The sequence below is a fragment of the Cetorhinus maximus genome, chromosome 19 (genome assembly GCF_964194155.1).
Source record: "Cetorhinus maximus chromosome 19, sCetMax3.hap1.1, whole genome shotgun sequence".
In the NCBI taxonomy this organism is placed as follows: domain Eukaryota; kingdom Metazoa; phylum Chordata; class Chondrichthyes; order Lamniformes; family Cetorhinidae; genus Cetorhinus; species Cetorhinus maximus.
The window spans coordinates 30650843-30672534 of NC_135897.1; the positions used below are offsets into that span (position 1 = coordinate 30650843).

Below are 21692 nucleotides of genomic sequence, written 5' to 3' on the forward strand. Positions count from 1 at the left end.
ACAGTGAGTGGCTTGGAGGGGAACTTGCAGGTGGTGGTGTTCCCATGTGTCCTGCTGCCCTTGTTCTTCTAGATGGTAGTGGTTGTGGGTTTGGAAGGTGCTGTCTAAGGAGCCTTGGTGTGTTTCTGCAGTGCATCTTGTAGTACACACTGCTGCTACTGTGCATCGGTGAGGTGGAGGGAGTGAATGTTTGTGGATATGGTGTCAATCAAGTGGGCTGCTTTGTCCTGGATGGTGTCAAGCTTCTGGAGTGTTGTTGGAGCTGCACTCATCCAGGCAAGGGGAGAGTATTCCATCTCACTCCTGACTTGTGCCTTCTAGATGATGGACAGGCTTTGGGGAGTCAGGAGGTGGGTTACTCGCTGCAGGATTCCTTGCCTCTGACCCGCTCTTGTAGCCACGGTATTTATATGACTCGTCCAGTTCAGTTTCTGGTCAATGTTAACCCCCAGGATGTTGATCGTGGGGGATTCAGCAATGGTAATGCCTTGAATGTCAAGGGGCCTGGCCTCAGTATCTCAGAGGAGAATAGAATGGAGTTGTTTCACACTGTCTCTTGATTTGATTTTAAACAACTTTTCTATTCACTGGGTCAGACTGTGCCTTTTCCCAGAACCTTCGATCAGAGATCTAGAACAGTTTGCCTGAAACTGTACTTTTTCAAGCAAATATAGAGACTTAAAATAATTGAACTTAACAAACTTTAATGAAAATCCAGTCTTTCTTATATGATTATTGATTCATTAATTATAACTCAATCAAGGCTCATTACTTGTATGATCATCTATTTCATGACCGAGTACTACCTTAATGCTGCAATTGGATTCATACATGTGGTTAATACAGAGTACAAAATGGCTTCTTTAGTCATATGTTGGTATCAAAATGGCTTCCTTGACCTTCTTAGTTATCACAGTAGATGTAATATAAAAATGATCAAGTTGAGCTAAAATCAAACTACCCCAAATCTATTTACACAGGATAAGGGGTCGACCATTTAAAACTGAGATGAGGAGAAATTTCTTAATTCAAAGGGTTGTGAATCTTTGGAATTCTCTACCCCAGCGGAATCTGGATGCTCCATCATTGAGCATATTTAAGGTTGAGATCGACAGATTTTTGATCTCACAGGGAATCAATGCTTGGGAGTTGGCAGGAAAGTGTAGTAAAAGCAGAAAGTGGAGGCCGAAGATCAGCCATGATCATATTGAATGACAGAACAGGCTCATGGAGCAGTCTGGTCTACTCCTGCTCCTATTTCTTATGTTCTTATTAGGATTTTAGCTTGTTCTTGGGTGAAATATATAACACACACATAAGAAGTTATAACTTACCAATTAATTCATTTTCTCTGGCTTTTTAGCTCAGTGTTGGCACATGCTACTTCACCATGACTGGGCTAGTATATATGCCACTTGTGTAAGAATGCAGCAATAACTTGTCTTTATATAGCTAGCATCTTTAACATAACAAAATGTCCCAAGGAGCTTCAGTAGTATTTTATAATAGCAAAATTTGACACTGAGCCAGATAAGGAGATATTAGGTTGGGTCTGTATCCATTGGAGTTTAGAAGAATGAGAGGTGATCTTATTGAAACATATAGGTTCTTGAGGGATTTGACAGAGTGAATGCTGAGAGATAGTTTCCCTTTGTGGGTGAGATTATAACTATGGGACACAGTTCAAAAATAAGGGGTCTCCCATTTAAGATGGAGGTGAGCAAAATTTTCTTCTCCCAGAATGCCAAGAATCTGTGGAGCTCTCTTTCCCAGAGAGTAGTAGAGGTTGGGTCACTGAATATTTTAAAAGCAGAGGTAGATAGATTCTTGCCTAACAAGGGAGTCAAAGGATATTGGAGGTAGGCAGGAAAGTGGTGTTAAGGTAACAATCAGATCAGCATGACTTTATTGAATGGTGGAGTAGGCTCGAAGGTCCAAATGGCCTGCTCCTGCTCCTAATCATGCGTTCATATGTTTGTATTAGGGCAGGTGACCAAAAGCTTGGTCAATTAGATAGCTCTAAAGAAATCTTAAAAGGTGGAAAACCAAATGGAGATGGTGAAGTTTAAGGAGGGAATTCTAGAGCTTAGGCCCCAGGCAGCTGAAGGTTTGCCATGGCCATCACTGGCGGTGCAATTAAAATTGAGGATGTTCAAGAGACAGAATTAGAGGAAAGCAGTTGTCTTGGACGGGTAATGCCAAGGCTTTGCTTAACCAGGAGCTTAACTGTGTAGGTCAGTGAGCACAACGCTGATGGGTAAATGGGACCTGGTAGGCATTAGGACCACAAAAAGGAGGACAAATTCAACCCAATGTATTACCGCCCTGTCTGTCTCCTCTTGATCATCAGCAAAGTGATGGAAGGTGTCATTGATAGTGCTATCAATCATCACTCAACAATTACTTATCACTCAACAATAATCTACTCACTGATGCTCAGCTTGGGTTCCACCACAGCCACTCAGCTCCTGACTTCATTACAGCCTTGGTGCAAACATGGAAAAAGGAACTAAACTCAAGAGGCAAAATGAGAGTGACTGCCCTTGACATCAAAGCAGCAATTGACCAGAACGGCATCAAGGAAGCAAAACTGGTGTCAATGGGAATAAGGGAATGGGAATAATAACTCCATTGTTTGTAGTCATACCTAGCACAAAGGAAGATGGCTATGGTTGTTGGCGGTCAATCCTGCCAGTCCCAAGACATCACTCCTAGACTCAACCATCTTAAGCTGCTTCATCAATGACCTTCCTTCCATCATAAGGTCAGAAGTGGGGATGTTCACTGATGATTCAGAATGTTCAGCACCATTCGCAACTCCTCAGATACTGAAGCAGTCCATGTCCATATGGAGCAAGACCTGGATAACACTCAGGCTTGGTCTGACAAGTGGCAAGTAACATCTGTGCCACACAAGTGCCAGGCAATGACCATCTCCAACAAGAGAGCACCCAACCATCTCCCCATGACATTCAATGGCATTACCATCACTGAATCCCCCACTATCAACATCCTGGGGGGGTTACCATTGACCAGAAACTGAACTGTACCAGCCATATAAATACTGTGGCTACAAGAATAGACCAGAGGCTCAGAATCCTGCAGCAAGAAACTCACCTCCTGACTCCCAAAGCCTGTCCACCATCTACAAGGAACGAGTCACATGTATGATGGAATACTCTCCACTTGCCTGGATGAGTGCAGCTCCAACAACACTCAAGAAGCTTGCCACCTTCCAGGACAAAGGAGCCCACTTGATTGGCACCCCATCCATCACCTTCAACATTCACTCCCTCCACCACTGACACACAGTGGCAGCAGTGTGTACCAAATGCAAGATGCACTGCAGCAACTAACCAAGGCTCCTTCGACAGCACCTTAAACCCATGACCTCCACCTCTTATAAGTACAGGAGCAGTAGATGCAGAAGAACATCACCACCTGAAAGTTCCCTTTCAAAGCACACACCATCCTGACTTGGAACTACATCACCATTCCTTCAGTGCCGCTGGGTCAAAACCCTGGAACTCCCTCCCTAAAAGCACTGTGGGTTTACCTACAACACAGACTGCAGCGGATCAAGAAGGCAGCTCACCACCATCTTCTCAAGAGCAATTAGAGATAGGCAATAAATGCTGGCCTAGCCAGTGATATGCACAGCCTGTGAAATAATTATAAATAAGGGCATGGGCAGCAGACTTTTGGATAATGTCAAGTTTACAGATAATAGAAGGAGGGAGGTTGGCAAGGAGTGCATTAGAATCGTCTATAAGTAACGAAAGAATGGACAAGTGTTTCAACAGCAGATGACTGAAGCTGCCCAAAGTTGGACAATGATATGGAGGTGGAAACAGGCTGTCTCAGTGATGACATGGATATATGATTGAGACCTCATCTCAGGATCAGATATGACAAAATTGTTGTGAACAGCCTGGTTTAACCTCACACAGTTGTCAGAGAGAGAACAATGACAGGCATATGAAGACCCACTGGTTCGTCCAGCCTGTCCTGCACAATGTGGTGCCTTGTGTATTGCATTATGTACCCTCCCCATCCACCCAAAACTGTATGATCTCCAGGAAGAGGTGGGAAATCAAATAGGGAGCAAACCTGTGTCACTAAAGGCCTACTTAAAGAAGTTATTCTTTGTGTCCTGTTGTCCATTTTGTTCTGTGATTGAGGCCAATGGTGATAGTAAGTATATTGAACTGTCACACCAAGTACTTTAAATAATTGTATGTGTCTCACAGCATTTAGTGGCTTATTTGTAAAGTTAATGTCGGCGTATTTTGGGAATGGTGTTCGCATCTCCAATGTAATTCGCAACATTTGTTACTTTATGGTTCTTTCTTATTCTGAATTGTATGGAATTAAATTAATTACAAAATGTTATGCCATATATCTGATCTCATTAATGTTATACTTACTGTAGTTTTTAATTCAATTTTTGTACAGGATAATTGCAACGAATGGTGTCTCAAACCAACAATACCCGAGGTACGAAATCAATGGAAACATAAGGCAAGGTCTACAATGGGCAGCTGACCCAATCTCATATCACCCATTTTAGACTATCGCCAAAAGTTGAAATCCGTCTCCCTAAGAGCTTTAGAGGAATATCTGGTGTTGAATATTTCATTTACTCTGATTTCAGTGCTATTGACCATTACAGTATATTCTAAATTAGTATCAAAAATGTGATAGATGAAATGATACTTTTCTTGCATACATTTTTTTTCTCTGTTATAATTACATGGTGATTATTATGGTAACTAATCATCATATTGATGACATCCTCTCAGTGATTGTGCGAGTAACTCCCTATTTGTCATGAACGTTAGCGATCAGGACATATCATTTGGGAGAACACCCCTTTTACTGAACCAATGTGAAAGGCCAATTTTTAATTTCCAGCATTCAGCCTTCATGTGCTGTTTCTTGCGATGAAAGTAGAATGTTGGCCCCCTTGAACTAAACCTCTCCTCGGAACCGTCATTTTTACTAACCCAAGAAAGATCTGGTTCTTTAGCTTTTCCCTCTTTCTCAGCAAGGCCTGACCTTTTCTCATTATCGACCTTCGTTTCATTCCAGTTTCTCTGGAAGGTTTCAAAGTGGGGCATGTTATCAATCATCTTATGAGTTACCTCATAATTGTCTGCCATTACTGAGGCTTCCCTTATTTTATGAACTTTCTGGTCCTCCAGGTGAGACCTTAACCCCAAAGGGACACAATTTTTGAATTCCTCCATCAACATCATCTTAAGGTTATCCAAGTTCTGTTCCACCTTTATCAACCTACACCACCTATCAAATTCCTTTTCCTTTTCCCTAGCAAATTCTACATAGGTCTAGTCACTCCCTTTCTTAAATTTCTAAATTTCTGCCTATAGGCCTTTGGCAGCATCTGATAAGTGTCTAGTACAGTAGTCTTTACTTCCTCATAATCACACGAATGCTGTCCTGAAGGAGACGAGTACATCTCCAAGGCCTTCCCTACCAAAACACTTTTTAGGAGCATAGTTCTTTTGGCTAATTAGGTTTCTGGCAATTTTCTCGAATGACAGGACATATATCTCCACTCCCTCCTCAATAAACTTAGGTACTAAACCAGAAAAGTCTTCCCCAAATCAAAATTAAGAGGAGTTCTCTATGTCAACCCCACTTCAAGTTTGCGTAATTAGAATGTGTGCTCCATTTCTATATTTTTCATCTCTCTCACACTCTGTCTTTATCTCTTTCCCTATCCCTTTCCTTATCTCTTTCCTCTCTTTCTAAGTCATTCATTCTTAGTCGTTTATTCCTTTTTCCGTTCTGGCCAGTTGTATTTGATCACTAATAGAACTGGGCCTTTCTTCCTCGAGCCACAGATGCCTGGTCAATTTTTGAAGTATCCCATCCTTCTTGGCTTCTGAGTTAACGTTATCTCAATGTGCTCTGCGACAGACTGTTGATCATCTTTTCTCAATTGTTTCAAATCTCTGATAGGCAGGTTGTCTCTCTCAAAAAAGGCTTGAGCCTCAAAGATACCTATATTGATTTCCCAATAGAATTTAGCAAAAGTAAACGTTAAATCTTGTTGTTTAAACACTGTAAAGTTCCAGTGAACCTGTTTTACAGCCTGTGAATTCAATCATCCTGACGCAAGCCCCCAATTTTGTTACAATCCCCGTGGAAGAAAGCGTAAATCAAAATAACCAAATTTACTGAATGACCCCAAATGAAGAAATTACCAACAAAATTCCACTTTTTGTAGTTTTTTGCTTAACACAAATCGGAATCACATAAAGTAAACATGGGCCAGGATTTTACGGCCTCTTCTACCAGGCGGGATATTACGGTCCCACTAAACTGAATGGAGGTTTAAATGGCTCGCTGCATCTGCCAGTGGGGACACACCGTGGCAGGGCCATAAAATCCTGGCCATGAGTTAACAGGCAAAAATACGGTCGGTGTGTACTATAAATCACATATGGAATACAGATACAGCAAAGACTATCTCACGACATTAAAAGCATTCATATTGCTCCCCGCAAAAACGTGGCACTACATGAAACCGCATACCTCATTTCCAACCTGGCTGCTAGGGCATAAGATCTCTCACTTTTCTCACTCAATGTATTTGGTCCTTGAGTCACCTGAAATGGTAGCTTCCCTCTATCCGAGAGTTGCTCTCTTTCCTCCTCCTGCAATGACAACTCTTGGGTGTCCAAAAGCAGGAAATCAGAAGGAGAAGGCCGGGGTGAGCTGGTGATGTGAGGTGTAAAGCAAAAGGTCTATTGTCACACAATCTGCAACCTATATTTCATGCCAGATACCAAGGTGAGGTTGGAGTTGAGAAGGGACAAAAGGCAGGAACATAACGTCATCCCGTATGTTCTCAACAACGCTGGATGCAATGGCCTCGGTCACAGGTAGCCCTATAACGCCGAACACCTCCTCCTCCAGAGGATTCAGGGAATGGAGGTGTTCCTGTCCACACCAGTTCTGCTTTGCTGTCTTCTACTGTGGACAATCTTGTCTTAGAAGTGTGAGTGAAGGAGCTCAGTAATTATGCTGCACAGTGTTTGGGTGATGTGCCTGCCATAGCTGAATAGCTGGTGGTTTCTTCAGGCAGTGTGAGGTTAGGGTGAGGCTGGCATCAATGGAAGGTGTGTGAGGATGAGTTAGCTACGAAAATGTTAGTCCTGAATGCTAAGGACTGCTGACGGTTGAATGATGGTGTATTGAGCAGTGTGTTAGGTGGGTGGTATGGTGGGTATGAGATGTTCTTTAAAGATGTGTTTACTGACCTTGACCCCCACATATGGTCATTGCATTTCTTTAAGAACTGCTACCAGTTCCTTGGGATCAGACTCCGGGAGTTGACACCCCTGTTTACCTGCTTCCAGTTTCTTTAGAGGGTATTCCTTGAGGGCCTCCAGGGCTCCCACAGAATCATGTCATCTCACCTCTTGTCCACCTCCATGACTAAAGCTTCTATCACTGGATCTGTAAACCGGAGAACTCTTTTGGGGCCCAGATGCTCTATTCCATTTGTTTCCAATTGCACAACTGGCTGCCAGCAGCAGCTGCTTTCAGTCACTGCAGCCCCCCTTTAAGAGGACAGACTGTTTTTAAGATCTGGAAGCTAGCTGCAACGACTGCTAGCCCTGCATAATGTTAGACTCACTGTTGAACGCTCAGTCAGCTAGCAGTGTTGATCATGCTTGGCTGAAAGCTAGAATCATGGAAATGAGGGAGCAACACAGAGTTTGCATGTTGTTAGCCTCAATGGGACCGGGTACAGGCTGATCATGAATCATGACATCTGCACCAGAAAACAGGAGGAAACAAATTTTTAGCCCAACCACTTTTGGGTTAGTTGAGCATTTAAATCATTTTGTACAGGCTTGACTTAAATTGGCTTGAATACTGGCTTAAATGATAGAATTTGTTATCTATCAGATTAAGCTCCCTTTTCGTACATCCATGGCTTTGAAACTTCCTTGTATCTTTGTATTGTCTTGCCACAACCACTTCTACTGGAATTTATAATGCTTTAGATCATGAAGAGCTCTGGACCAGCAATCTGAGTCCTACATCCAATCCTTATTTCATTCTCCCTGGAACTCTTTTTTTTGTATTCATTCATGGGATGTGGGCTTCACTGGCTAGGTCAGTATTTATTGCCCATCCCTGATGAGAAGGTGGTGGTGAGCTGGCTTCTTGAACCACTGCAGTCCATGTGGTGTAGGTAAACCCACAGTGCTGTTAAGGAGGGAATTCCAGGATTTTGGCCCAGCGACAGTGAAGGAACAGCAATATATTTCCAAGTCAGGATGGTGAGTGGCTTGGAGGGGAACTTTCAGGCGGTGGTGTTCCCATGTGTCTGCTGCCCTTGTCCTTCTAGATGGTAGCAGTCATAGGTTTGGAAGGTGCTGTGTAAGGAGCCTTGGTGAATTCCTGCAGTGCATCTTGTAGATGGTACACACTGCTGCTACTGCAGTGTAGATAGTGAACCATCTACAAGGCCAAAGTCAGGAGTGTGATGGAATACTCTCCCCTTGCCTGGATGAGTGCAGCTCCAGCAACACTCAAGAAGCCTAACACCATCCATGACAAAGCAGCCCGCTTAATTGGCATGCCATCAACAAACATTCACTCCCTCCACCACCGACGCACAATGGTAGCAGTGTGTATCATCTGCAAGATGCACTGAAGGAATTCACCATGACTTCTTAGACAGCGCCTTCCAAAAATATGTCATGTTTTGCTCCGAGATGCTTGTGGAAACATACATACTCCTAGCCCGCAAAGTTCAGGGATCCTTTCTTAATCAACAGAAGTGTAGTGGTGAAGTGTAGAAGAAGTTGGCTGTCTGACCAGAGGAGGACAAGGCCTTGGACTGAAGGCATTAAATCAGTTTATTATAAATGCTCCTGAGGAAGTGAATGAGCATCTTTTCAAAGTTAATCGATCTTCTCGTTGAGGAAAAGAATGTACACGATATGTTTGCATAGCTGTAGGAAAAGCTGGAAATATAGGGGAGATCTTCAGTTGCAACCCTTCCAGTGCATAACATGAACACAAGGAGGTAATTTTGACCTTGCGTGACTGTGTAAAACAGGCATTATCGGCTGTAGCGGGTGTTTCACACTGGCTGGCCGTTTATTGGCCAGCCAGCGTGAAGTCTCAGTCGGGGCCCAATCACAGGCGATGGTCTGTTTCGCAGCCGCCCCCACCGAGCCTGCCCGATGACTGGAAAATCCTGACCCCAGTGTCTGACCAGAGCTCTGAAGTGGAAACTGACACCTTAAATGTACCATATTCACCTTAATACAAATTTGTATAATCTTGTAGTTAAGTGGCACACTAACTTAATGCAAATTTTAGAGCTGCAGAAAATTCACTTTTAACATGAAGACATTGTTTTGTTTTTCTGTTTTTAAAAGCTGATATGACTTAAGGAGTCCCTATATTGGAATATGGTCAGATTCTTAGTGTAAGTTGTTTTTGTTTCCTGAGTATTTCTCCTAAAGGTGGGGATTTTGTGTTGGGATCCATTCCAGAGGCACTGGTAACTCTCGAGCAACTCACCCAATTGGTTATTCTTTGAGTGGGAGCCTTGATAATGAATCCTGGTAATCTGTTGCACTATGATGGAAATCACATCGGCCAAGTCTGATCTTGATGTTGTAGTTCACTGCCCACACACTTATGGTTTCCTGTAGGAGTCATTGAAAGCTAGTGGGAACAGGTGCCCTGGTTTTTTAAAAATATTTTTTATTTATTGCTGCATTGACTGGTATCAACTAGCAAACTGTGGACTGAATCTGGAGAGTGAATTTTCACATTATTGCTCCATCTAAATTACGAAGTAGCAGGCTGGACTGAGACCACTTGACTTGGACATTGCAACTCAATGCTCTGCATCCCAGGCTCTTTGAAATATGAGTGTTAGATTTGGTAACAGCCTTGGCTCAGTTAATAGCACATTAACCTCAGAATCAGATGGTTGCGAGTTCATGCTCTCACTCTAGAGACTTGAGCACATAATCTACTGAAGGAGTGCTGCACTGTCAGGGATGCCTTCTTTCAGATCACACATTAAACCAAGACCCTGTCTGTCCTCTCAGGTAGATGTAAAAGATCACATGGCACCATTCAAAGAAGAGCAGGAGAGTTCCTTCAGCCTCCTGGCCAATTTGTAATCCTCAACCAACATCTGAAACAGTTGATCTGGTCGTTTATTTCATATTGTTTATTCAAACTTGCTGTGTGCAAATTAGCTGCCATGTTTCCCTACATTACAACAACATTGCATTTCTATAGTTCCTCTAACAGAATAAAATGACTTAAGACACTTGTGGGGATGTCATCAAACAAAATTAAACAAATGATGCACTTCAAAAGTACTTGGGATGTCCTGAGAATGTTGCTGATTGTGAAAGTATAAAGAGTTTGTTCTTTTAATTTTAGGAAAAGTTTTCTCACAACAGACAAGAGCAAAACAGTACAAATACTGAAATTGAATTAGAAAATATTGGAAGCACACAACAGGTCAGTCAGCAGCTATAAAGAGAAAAGATATGTCTCGATTTTATAGGGCAGAATCTTCTGGTTGGCATGCGGGAGTGGGCCCCACACACCGACATATAAAATGACGCACGTTGACGTTAGGCGTGCTTCCCGATGTTACCGTGTGTCTTTCTGATCTTCTGTTCAGCGGGCGTGCACTGGAGTCAGCTGCGCGCCTGCTGAGCTATCAAAGGGTTGTTAAGGCCATTAATAAACTAATTAAAGCAATTGTCAGGGCTGCCCATCCAACCTTTGTGGGCAGGTGAAGAGCCCAAGCGGCCTTCACATTTCTCATGAAACCTCATCCACGGGCGGGGTGAGGTTTCATGAAGGGTTTATTAATTAAATACATTTTTTTATTGAAATTCATAAACATGTCCCAGCTCATGTGACACTGTCACATGAGGGTTCATGTCTGAATAATTTTTTAAAAATTTTTTCCAACTTTAAAATGGAACTTAATCTCCCTGAGGCACGGAGCTGCCTCAGGGAGGTTTCTGCGCTCTTTCACGCGCATGCACATGAAAGAGCGCAGACCCCAACTCTTCCTCCTTCCCCCACCCGCACAGATAGCGCTGAGCGCTTCCAGGTGTGCGTCACACTGGGCAGGCCTTAATTGGCCCGCCCACATAAAATGGTGGCGCGCAGCCGATTGCGGGCAGCGATCTGCCCGCTCCTGACCAGCCCGCCCGACGGGGAGAAAATTATCCCTGTAGGCTTTATCAGAATACCGGGGCAGAATTTCACATCTTGTGGGCGCCTGATCCGATCGGCCATAAATCGCATGAGATGACATCAGGCGAGCGTCCTGCCATCATCGTGCACTTGCTCAATATTTCACTCGGCAGGTACGCGCAAAAGTCAAAAGCGTGCCTGCCAACAATTAAGAGGGCAATTAATCCCATTAATGGCGCAATTGTCTGTGATTTTTCATGGCCCGTCCAATCTTATGGTTGGCAGACGGGCGAATCGGCCAGTCAGCCTTTACATTTTTCATGAAACCTCATCCAAGGACAGGATGAGATCTCCGTTAGGAAATAAAATGAAAATAAATATCTGGGGACAGCATATTATGAAGTATGCTTTCAGGTGCTTGATTGTGATGCATGGACATTTTTTTTGCAGCTTTTTAGTGCTTCATTTCATTATTTGGGGGTCTGCAGCTCCCTGAGGCAGCTGTCTACCTTCAGGGAGCTCTCTTGAAGCGCTCATCCATGCCCACGGTGATGGTGTTGCCTGCCCTCTTCCCGCCCCCACCCCGGTAGCGCTGAGCTTTTCAGCCCGCATTTCACACTGACTAGCCGTTAACTGGCAAGTCAACATGAAATCTCGTTCGGGGGCCCATTTCCCGGCCGCTCCCGGACTTGCCCACCACTCCCACCCGACAAGGGAAAAATTCAGGCCTTGGAGCGTCTTTCTAAAGTGGCTATCCCACCTTTCACAACTCTGGGTGACTCTACTGTGCAATGTTGGCACTCCTCCTACATTGAGGGGATAGTGTTATTTGCATGGCTGGAATGTGCTACCAATGTCCTGTCCTCTCGGCAATCTTAAAAATACCTCAGTTTTGTCACAATACAAATATGGATACTGAATCAGTCAGTGCAAAGAAAAGTTGAATTTGTACATCAGAACATTCATGCTACAAGAGGAAATAAATAATCTTGCTATTTCATTTCTCTCTTAATTTTAGGAGAAAAAGTATGAGCTATTTGCGATATGGCACCATATTGGAGAATATGGGAGTGGCCACTATTATGCTGAAATCAAATCTGGTGATGATTGGTATGACTTTAATGACTGTCATGTTGTGAAGGTAACTTCAATCCGTAAAATAAAAGTTTATTTTGGTGAAAGGGTGAAAACAGCTGCTGAGTGGGTTCTGTGCTAATAAGACTAGCCTGTTTGAAAGTCTGGTTTTACCACACAATTTTGGGCCTAACTGCTGATTACCATAATTTGAGCCTGCCTGGAGGTGCTAAAACAGACACCTGCAGGTTTAACCTTCAAGCACTGGTTTTTGTAGAGCAGTTTATGCAGGATTTACACACCCACTTCCAATAAAGATGAGTACACTGGCTGACACACGACAGCCCAGAGTGAGAGGGCGTACGGGTTCTCAGATGTAGCACTGGAGATCCAGGTGAAGGAACCCCAGAGGAGGTTGCTTGTCCTGCCCACAAGAGAGGAGGACACCACCTCGCCCTCCTGTCCAGCTCTCCTGCGGAACTCTGCTCTGCCTGGCCTCATGTCCTCCTCCCATTCTTCCAGAAGACCAAGGGGGACACTTAGAAAGAAGCCCATTACCAAATGCTCCATTTTTCCCGATGACTCCCCTAAGGTGTCCAACATGGTAGAGCAGCAGAGCGCTTATTCTTTTTGGGTGAAGTCCTCAGGAAATTTCTGGCATAAATGTTGATGGATTGTTAGTGATGTTTGTGACAAACTATCCCAGAAAGACTCCCAATGTGTTTCAAAATTTCTCTTCAAACCTCTAGCAGCAAATGAAGAGTAAAATCTGAGTATAACTTTAAACAGCACATGAGATCCTGTGTGGTTTGTTCACTCCCAATCAGCTGGTTACTGTTGGGAGAAGGCATTGGGTCAAACATTAGCAGCCAAATTGCCATGCACTAGCAGGCAGTTTAACTGCCAATCAATCCCTTAAGAAGCCTCTGATGGCATTTCTTAGCACACTCCTTTACCAAGATGGCATCTTGCCCAAACATGGGCTAAACTGGCGTTTCAGTTCAAATGCTCTTTAGCGCCTAAAAGAGCCTGAGAAAATCACCCCAAAATGTCCCACGGCATTTGAAGGGAATTTTTCACTTCCGGCAAAGGGAGGATGGGAATCAAACAGCACATCATCTGATGCTATTGTGGTATATTTACTGGGAAAATGTCTTCTCAATAATGAAACAGGTGCATCAGAGAATAAATGTAGACAATTCAAATGGCATAGGGTGATTAATTATTAATTATAGCGAAGCTGACTTTAACTATCGCTGACTTGTGCTCACTGATATGAGGCTACAGTCATTTTGAGTTCTGGGTCTCTTACATTGCTTCGAGCAGCAAATAGATGCCCTGATGCAGCTCACCAATTCTGGGAGGGTGAGAAATTGTCCAACTGCCACACTGAGCCATCTGACAATCAAAGTCTGTAGAGGGGGAGGCAATCCCAGACAGTAGCCTAGATTTTTGATCCTATCAGAATTTTTTGTTCAACTTTCCTAAGCTGTTCCTTGATTGATGCCCAGCAGTTCCTTTAAAGACCATTTGTTAGGCTTCTCATTTCCAGGTACAAATTTGTGAAGTGTGTGTGGTGCGTGCTCCGTCCATTAATACATCTATTGCAGTCCGGGTTCTATGTATGTCATATTACAAGCAGCCTCCCAATTGAACCAGGCAAGCACTCTGGCACCCATTTTTCGAGATGGGGGAGTTAAAAGTGGCATCATAAATAGGTGGCAAGTGACCTGATATCATTTTCGGGATGCTTCTGCCCCATTTTCATCAGACAAAGGGAGGTAAAATTATTGTTGCTTAAAGTGAGTTGAAACACAGTTGAAATTAGAACAATTTTTCAGGGTGAGAATGGAATCTTAATATTGAGAGTGGTAAAAGCAGATTTTTAGAAGTGGGATGTCATCCTCAAGAATCCAAAGTCCCTCTGATGGATTCCTGCTGTAAATGTGGAAGGAGTATTTTTTTAATTCATTGATGGGGTATGAGCAACTCTAGCAAGGTCAGCATTGATTACCTTGAGAAGGTGGTGGTGAGTCACTATCTTGAACTGTTGCAGGCCTTGTTGTGTAGGTACACCCACAGTGCTGTTAGGGAAGGAGATCAAAGATTTTAACCCAGGGACAACGAAGGGATGGTGATACAGTTCCAAGTCAGGATGGTGTGTCACATGGAAGAACACTTGCAAGTGAGGGTGTTCCTATTCATATGCTTCCCTAGTTCTTCCTGGTGGCAGAGGCTGCAGAATTGGAATGCACTGTTGAAGGAGTCTTGACAATTTGCTGCACTGCATCTTGTATGTAGTACAGTTGGGTACCAGTCAAGTGGGCTGCTTTGTCCTGGATGGTGTTGAGCTTCTTGAAAGCTGTTGGAGTTGCACTCGTCCAGGCAAGTGGAGAGTATTCCATCACACTCCTGACTTGTGCCTTGTAGATGGTGGACAGGTTTTGGGGAATCAGGTGGTGAGTTACTCGTCACAGGATTCCTAGCCTCTGACCTGCTCTTGTAGCCACAGTATTTATATGGCTAGCCCAGTTCAATTTCTGGCCAATGGTAACCCCAGGATGTTGATAGTAGGGGATTCAGTGATGGTAATGCCATTGAATGTCAAGGGGAGATGGTTGGATTCTCTCTTGTTGGAGACAGTCAATACCTGGCACTTGTGTGGCACAAATGTAACTTGCCAATTATCAGACCAAGTCTGAACGTTGTCCAGGTCTTGTTCCATTCCAGACTACTTCAGTGTCTGAGGAGTCGCGAATGGTGCTGAACATTGTGTAATCATCAGCGGACTTCTGACCTTATGAAGGAAGGAAGGTCATTGATGAAGCAGCTGAAGATGGTGGCTTAAGACACTATCTTAAGCCACTCCTGTAGTGCTGTCCTGGAACTGAGATGATTGACCTCCAACAACCACAATCATCTTCCTTTGTGCTAGGTATGACTCCAACCAATGGAGATATTTCCTCCTGATTCCCATTGACTCCAGTTTTGCTAGGGTTCCATCATGCCAGACTCTATCAAATGCTGCCTTTATGTCAAGGGAAGTCGTTCTCATCTGAGCACTTTTTTCCATGTTTGGACCAAAGCTGTAATGGAATCAGGAGCTGAGTGGCCCTGGAGGAACCCAAACTGAGTGTCAATGAGCAGGTTATTGCTAAGCAAGTGCCATTTGATAGCACTGTCGATGCCACCTTCCATCACTTTGCAGATGGTCGAGAGTAGGCAGCTAGGGGCGGTAGTTGGATGCGTTGGATTTGCCCTACCTTTTGTGCAGGACATATCTGGGCAATTTTCCACATTGTTGGGTAGGTGTCAGTGTTACAGTAAATTGGCTTGGGGTGCAGTAAGTTCTGGAGCACAAGTCTTCACTACTATTGCTGGAATGTTTTCGGGGCCCATAGCCTTTGCAGTATCCAGTGCCTTTAGCCATTTCTTGATATCACATGGAGTGAATCGAATTGGCTGAACACTGGCATCTGTGATGCTGGGTACCTCAGGAGGACCCCAAGATGGATCCTCCACTCAGCACTTCTGGCTGAAGTCGGTTGTAAATGCTTCAGCCTTATCTTTTGCACTGATATGCTGGGCTTGCCATCATTGAGGATGAGATATTTGTGAAACCACCTCCATTAGTTGTTTAATTGTCCACCACCATTCATGATTGGATGTGGCAGATCTGACCTATTGCTTTTTGCTTTCGCTGTTTGGCATGCAAGTAGTCCTGTGTTGTAGCTTCATCAGGCTGGCACCTATTTTCAATGTATGCCTGGTGCTGCTCCTGGCATGCCGTCCTTGAATTAATACTATCCAAACTCATTACAAACTCATCATCAAATCCTTGCAGCCAGCAGACAGAGGAGATTGTTCATCTCAACAGTATAGGCTGGATTTGAACTCAGAGGTGAGAGTCCAGTGTTTAACCCACTATGGTGTCCACCCTCACTTGCCAATATTTTAAAGATAACAGCTACATTTTAACATCATCGGTCAGATAATGTTCTTCACCTCCATATGCACAGTGACTGATGTGTTTGCATTATGTACTTTAGGTGGGACATGTGAGCTATCAGAAGAAGTGACAGAGCATTAGGTTCTCAGCAGAGTTGGGTCAATAAAAACAATCCCCTATACCCCCTCAATCTACTACTGATTATTTTTCAATAATAAGCCCTGCAGTAATCGTGTTGATGCATCCAGTTTTTGAAATCCAGTAATTTAATTTTGTTTTTATCTCCCTTAGCATGGCTCCTCTGAAATTCTATTTTTAAAAAACGCTTTTGAGAAGAAGCAGTGTCTTTTGAGGTAATGATCAAATTCATTTTATACTGGATCCAAGCTGTGAACATATGTTTGAATTGACAGAAGTAATGTTACAAGTGACTTTTGAGAGCTAGTTGAGAGCTACTGAGGAGACAGGGGCCTAGTGGTAATGTGACTGGATTAGCAATCCAGAAGCTCAGCTAATGCTCTGGGGACATGGGTTGAAATCATGGCAGCTGGTGGAATTTAAATTCAATTAATAAATTGGAATATAAAGCTAGAATATAAAAATGATGGCAACTATCATCAATTGTCGTAAAAACCCATCTGGTTCATTAATGTCCTTTAAGGAAGGAAATCTACAGTTCTTACCTGGTCTGGCCTGGTTGTGACTCCAGGCCCACAGCAATGTGGTTGACTCTTAACTGCACTCTGAAATGGCCTAGCAAGCCACTCAATTCAAGGGCAATTAGGGATGGGCAACAAATACTGGCTGTGTCAGAGACCCCCACATTCCGTGAAAGAATGAAGAAAAACAATTACTTAAAAATCTTTTAGGGGGTCAAATTGAATAACCCCCAAAATTGACTGCAGGTCATGATGGGGAACTTAACCATGCCCACGAAGGAGGCATCACACAAACTTCTTGCTACCTGTTAATTATAATGATTGTGGCGGACAGCCCAGTGCTGAACACACTGTTCAATGGCTGCACACCTCAGCAGGAGTGTTAATTTTACACGAAGCTAGTACCACTGAAAGCTAACTTATACTTCAAAATCAGCCTGCACCAGCTCAAGGGGAAGTGCATTCTGGCTGCAGCAAGGGGTAAAACTATTTAAGGAAGAGTGAAAGATCATGAGAAATGTACAGAAATGGAGCAACAAGCCAGAGAGTGCACCACAAGATTCTTAAATGCTGCAACGTTGAGGCACTGGTGCAGGTGAGAGGAGAGGAGATGGGAGGATGGGATATAGATAGGAGAAGAGAAGTTCTCTTCCCTCGGTGGGGTGGCTGGGGGTGGGGGGGGGGGGGGCTGGTCAGGAGGCCCTCCAGAGGTGTACTGAAACGGCAGTGGGATCAGGTAGTCATATCAGTGCCAGGAATCTCACCCCAAGGAATTGGATGCTGTGCTGAAAGAGGTTTTGTGACTTCGCGCAAGTGGCCAAAATCAGTGAATGCATCCTCGCAAGTCATCTCATATCAACTGCACTGCAAGCCTCATACATTGCTGCATTCACCACAACCCTTACTGTCACCTTGCATGTGCAGCACTATTTCCTGAAAACTTTATCAACTGTTCTCAATTCCTCCAAACACCAATTACTTCCACAAGCTTAGAAAGAACCATTAGAAAGCAATAAGTAACTAACCTGCAAATTATTGATGATGCCTTTAAATGGAGCTGGTGCAAATCCTTCTTGCTTTGAATGTATGTTCAACTCTCTGTTAAAAAGATGTTAACTAGAGCGGCAAGGCCAAAAATGGCAGGTCAGGTACAAATTCAATATTCGACACTGACTGACGTCACAATCTGCTGACTCTATATAATTCTAGTCCATGCTCATCACATTCATGTTAACGCGCTCACCAAGATGATGGATGCAAATAACACAGACACTATTTTTCTACTAACCTGGCTGTTGGAGCACTGACACTATGAAACAGAACATTGCAGCCACAATCTTGTGTAGTAGATATATTACCCGTGATGTAGACAGGTATTCAGTATCGGAGAAATTTAAAAGTATTGAAACTGACTTTGCAATATTAGATAGGCCAAAAAATTGGAAAATTGCAGAATTTACTATGGACATTGTAAATATTGGTACAAATCCTTTCATGGGTGTAGGTGTCACTGGCACGGCCAGCATTTGTCACCCATCCCTAATTGCCCTTAAACTGAGTGGCTTGCTAGGCCATTTCAGAAGGCAGTTAAGAGTCAACCTCATGTAGGCCAAACTAGGTAAAGATGGCATATTTCCTTCCCTAAAGGACATTAGTGAACCAGATGGGGTTTTTACAACAATTGAAGATAGTTTCATGGTCACTATTACTGAGACTAGCTTTCCATTCCAGACTTTATTATTTTAAATTTCATCAGCTGCCATGGTAGGATTTGAACCCATGTCCCTTAGGTATTAGGCTGAACCTCTAGATTACTTCATCTAGAGAGATTACCACTACACCATCATCTCCCCCATTTCTGTTCTATCTTTTTAAAGTAGCTTGTTTAATATCTTACAGATCCAATACAGCCTACTTGATTATGTACAAAAGAAAAGAGAGTAAGGTATGGCAATGTGTACAATTCAAATCAGTAATTGTTTTATCTTCAGCTAATGATAAATTTACAAAATGCTCCATTGTACTGTATTTAAGAGCTAACGTTTATATTAGTTTGTATTTTGTAACATCAAAGCTTTCCTGCTGTCCCACCCATATTCTGAAGAAACATAACTTGTGCTAAGATGTCTCTACCAAGAATAAACCTTGCACTGCAAGTCTTTCACAACCAAAACATTATCTTTGATATATTAGCATTTCAAGTTGTGACTCCAAGCAGTGATGCAAATCAGATCTGGTTAACTTCTTAAACTGCAGCTAGATTATGGTGTTAGGAGCCCTTTGAAAGCTGAATTTACTATTAAATATTAAAGAATGGTGGAACATGATTGAGAGGGTACACCAAGGTATTTTTATAATGCACTGGAGGCCTTGATGGAAGATATGGAACAGAAGAGATATAACCTGTATCTGCAGTGGGGATGGAGGCCCTCCAGGCACATGCTCAGGAGGCAACGGGAAGAAATACCAAAAGAAAACACTTGCGCTGCCTGCTCTTTTAAATGATTTCTATGTGCAGCCAGGGTTACCTACATTATTTGTTGGCTGTATACACCGGCAAGAGTTTTGATATTTTGAGTGGCTGGTGCTAATTAACAGCAGCCTACACCTCTTAAAGGGGTGGTTCATTTTGGGTGCAACAAGTGGTGGGAGTTTATTCAAAATTGAATGAGCACTATGATTCTTTGAACAATGGTGGAATCTGCAAGATAGTGCACACCAAGATTTTCATACAATGCACTGGAAGCCTCTGTGGGAGAAATGGAAAGGAGGAGAGATGCCCTGAATTTGTAGTGGGGCAGGGGACCCTTCATCCACATGTTCAGGAGCCGTGAGAAGGAACAGTAGGGGATGGTGATGCCAGGAGTGTTGCTTACCAAGCATGGATGCAGTGCAGGAAGAAGTTTAATAATCTCAAACAAGTTATCGAGTTGAATAACTACAACTTCAAATGGCATATCATACCAATTGCACCAATAATCTCATCCACTGCTAAATTTACCATATCCACTTATCTTCCAACAATCTCTATCAATCAGGACTCAAACCAAAAAGTCATGTGCTTCACCCTCACACTTAGCACTGTTACAAGCCTCAGACCCACAAGTCACAACTCGCACATATTGACAGCTGTTTAATTATAAACATATGAAAACATAAAAAGCAGAAGTTGGCCTTTTGGCCCCTTGTGTCAGTTCTGCTACTCAATAAGATCATGGCATATACGGTAGATGTAGAGAAGATATTTCCATTTACAGATGAGTCCAGAACTTGTGTTCATAAAATATAAGATGGCAACTAATAAATCCAGTGTGGAATTAGGAGAAGCATTTTTACCCAAAGAGTAGTTAGAATGTGCAACTTACTAACACAAGGAGTAGTTGAGGCAAATAGCATAGATGCATTTAATGGGAAGCTAGGTAAGCACATAAGGGAGAAAGGAATAGAAGGACATGTAGATGGGGTTAAAAAGAGGGGTGGGAGGAGGATTGTTTGGAGTATAAACACCGGCATGGACCTGTTGGGCTGAATGACGTATTTCTGTGCCATAATTACTTTTAATTCATTCTCTGTAAACTATCTACTATCTATTTTTTTCTCTGACCAACAGCCAAGATGTTACGGTAATAGCTGGTTCTAATTCTGCTGCTTCCTGTCACTTGATTACAGATGTTTATTGTTGCCAAGTGCTGTCTTGATTTTCCTGTTGGTAGTTTGGGCAGAATTTTCTGCTCCAGAGACTAAGTGTGGTGGCGGGTGGGAAAAGCAGCACATTTCCCACTGTCCGGCATGGCGGATTTCCGTGCCAGATTGTCTGCTTTTCAGCTCATTATATATACCTGAATGTGGAGCACATCATATCTAGTGGCAGGGTGGGCTAGGATTTGTCCGTCCCACCATGATCTCAGTGGATCATCTTTCTGGGCTCCATATTTAAACTCCACCAATGCACATTGTTTACTGTCTACACCCCAGGGCTGGTCGTGGCGAGTGATGGCCCTGGGGAGGAAGAAGCCTACTGCCTTCAAGTTCATTGACAATGCACAGGGGGCACTCTTGGACACAGTGTGGGCAAACCGGGACATCCTTTACCCCCATGATGGGAGAAGGAGGTCCATAAACCTCACCACACCAGTTTGGGAGCAGGTCACCAGGGTGGTCAGTACCAGTGCTCTGCAGAAGAGGATGAGTGATCTCATCCGCTGCACCAGGGGTAAGTCAATCTTCTCCTCACTCTCAACTCTCATTCTCACAAGCCCATCAGGCATTCGCAGGGTTACAGTCCACAGGGATCTCACACACTACCAGCACAAGGGACATTAGCGCTGACTCACACACAGTTTGACATCTTCATCTATTCTCAAATCTTATGAAGTCCTTACACAGGCCCACTTAGTACCCAAAGCATGCTTATCATCTGCCTTGGCATCCTTCCTGCTCACAGTCTGTTCATTTGTTTTTATGCAGGAGAAGATTGCCCACAACAAAAGCGAGAGATCCCAGATTGGAGGGAAGGTGCCAGAGCTCAGGGTCCTCGCACTGTATGAAGAACGTGTGGCAGAGCTGGCCAGCTAGAACCGGGACCATTCTGTGCCGAGGGTGAGACAGGCGTCTCCCAAGCCAGTGAGGACCCAGCTTACGAACATACAAGTTAAGAGCAGGAATAGGCCTCTCGGCCCCTCGAGCCTGCTCCGCCATTTAATAAAATCATGGCTGATCTGAATCTCAACCTCACATTCCTGCATGCCCTTGATAACCTTTCACCCCTTTGTTAATCA

The 21692-nt window shown here is 43.5% G+C and overlaps 1 protein-coding gene across 2 annotated transcripts in view; it reads left to right on the forward strand.

Annotated features, from left to right (window-relative positions):
- The window catches only part of LOC144694167 (ubiquitin carboxyl-terminal hydrolase 47-like), a 45297-nt gene that overhangs the window by 15574 nt on the left and 8031 nt on the right, over positions 1-21692 (forward strand). The window contains exons 5-10 of one of the 2 annotated variants that reach the window (XM_078564519.1): positions 4456-4497; positions 10459-10539; positions 12251-12373; positions 16547-16608; positions 18814-18859; positions 21382-21635. In XM_078564519.1, coding sequence (XP_078420645.1) covers positions 4456-4497; positions 10459-10539; positions 12251-12373; positions 16547-16608; positions 18814-18859; positions 21382-21489 — 462 coding nt within the window. In that variant the 3' untranslated portion in view covers positions 21490-21635. Of the gene's footprint in view, positions 1-4455; positions 4498-10458; positions 10540-12250; positions 12374-16546; positions 16609-18813; positions 18860-21381; positions 21636-21692 lie in introns of those variants that run through there. The other variant, XM_078564518.1, reaches the window with a different exon arrangement.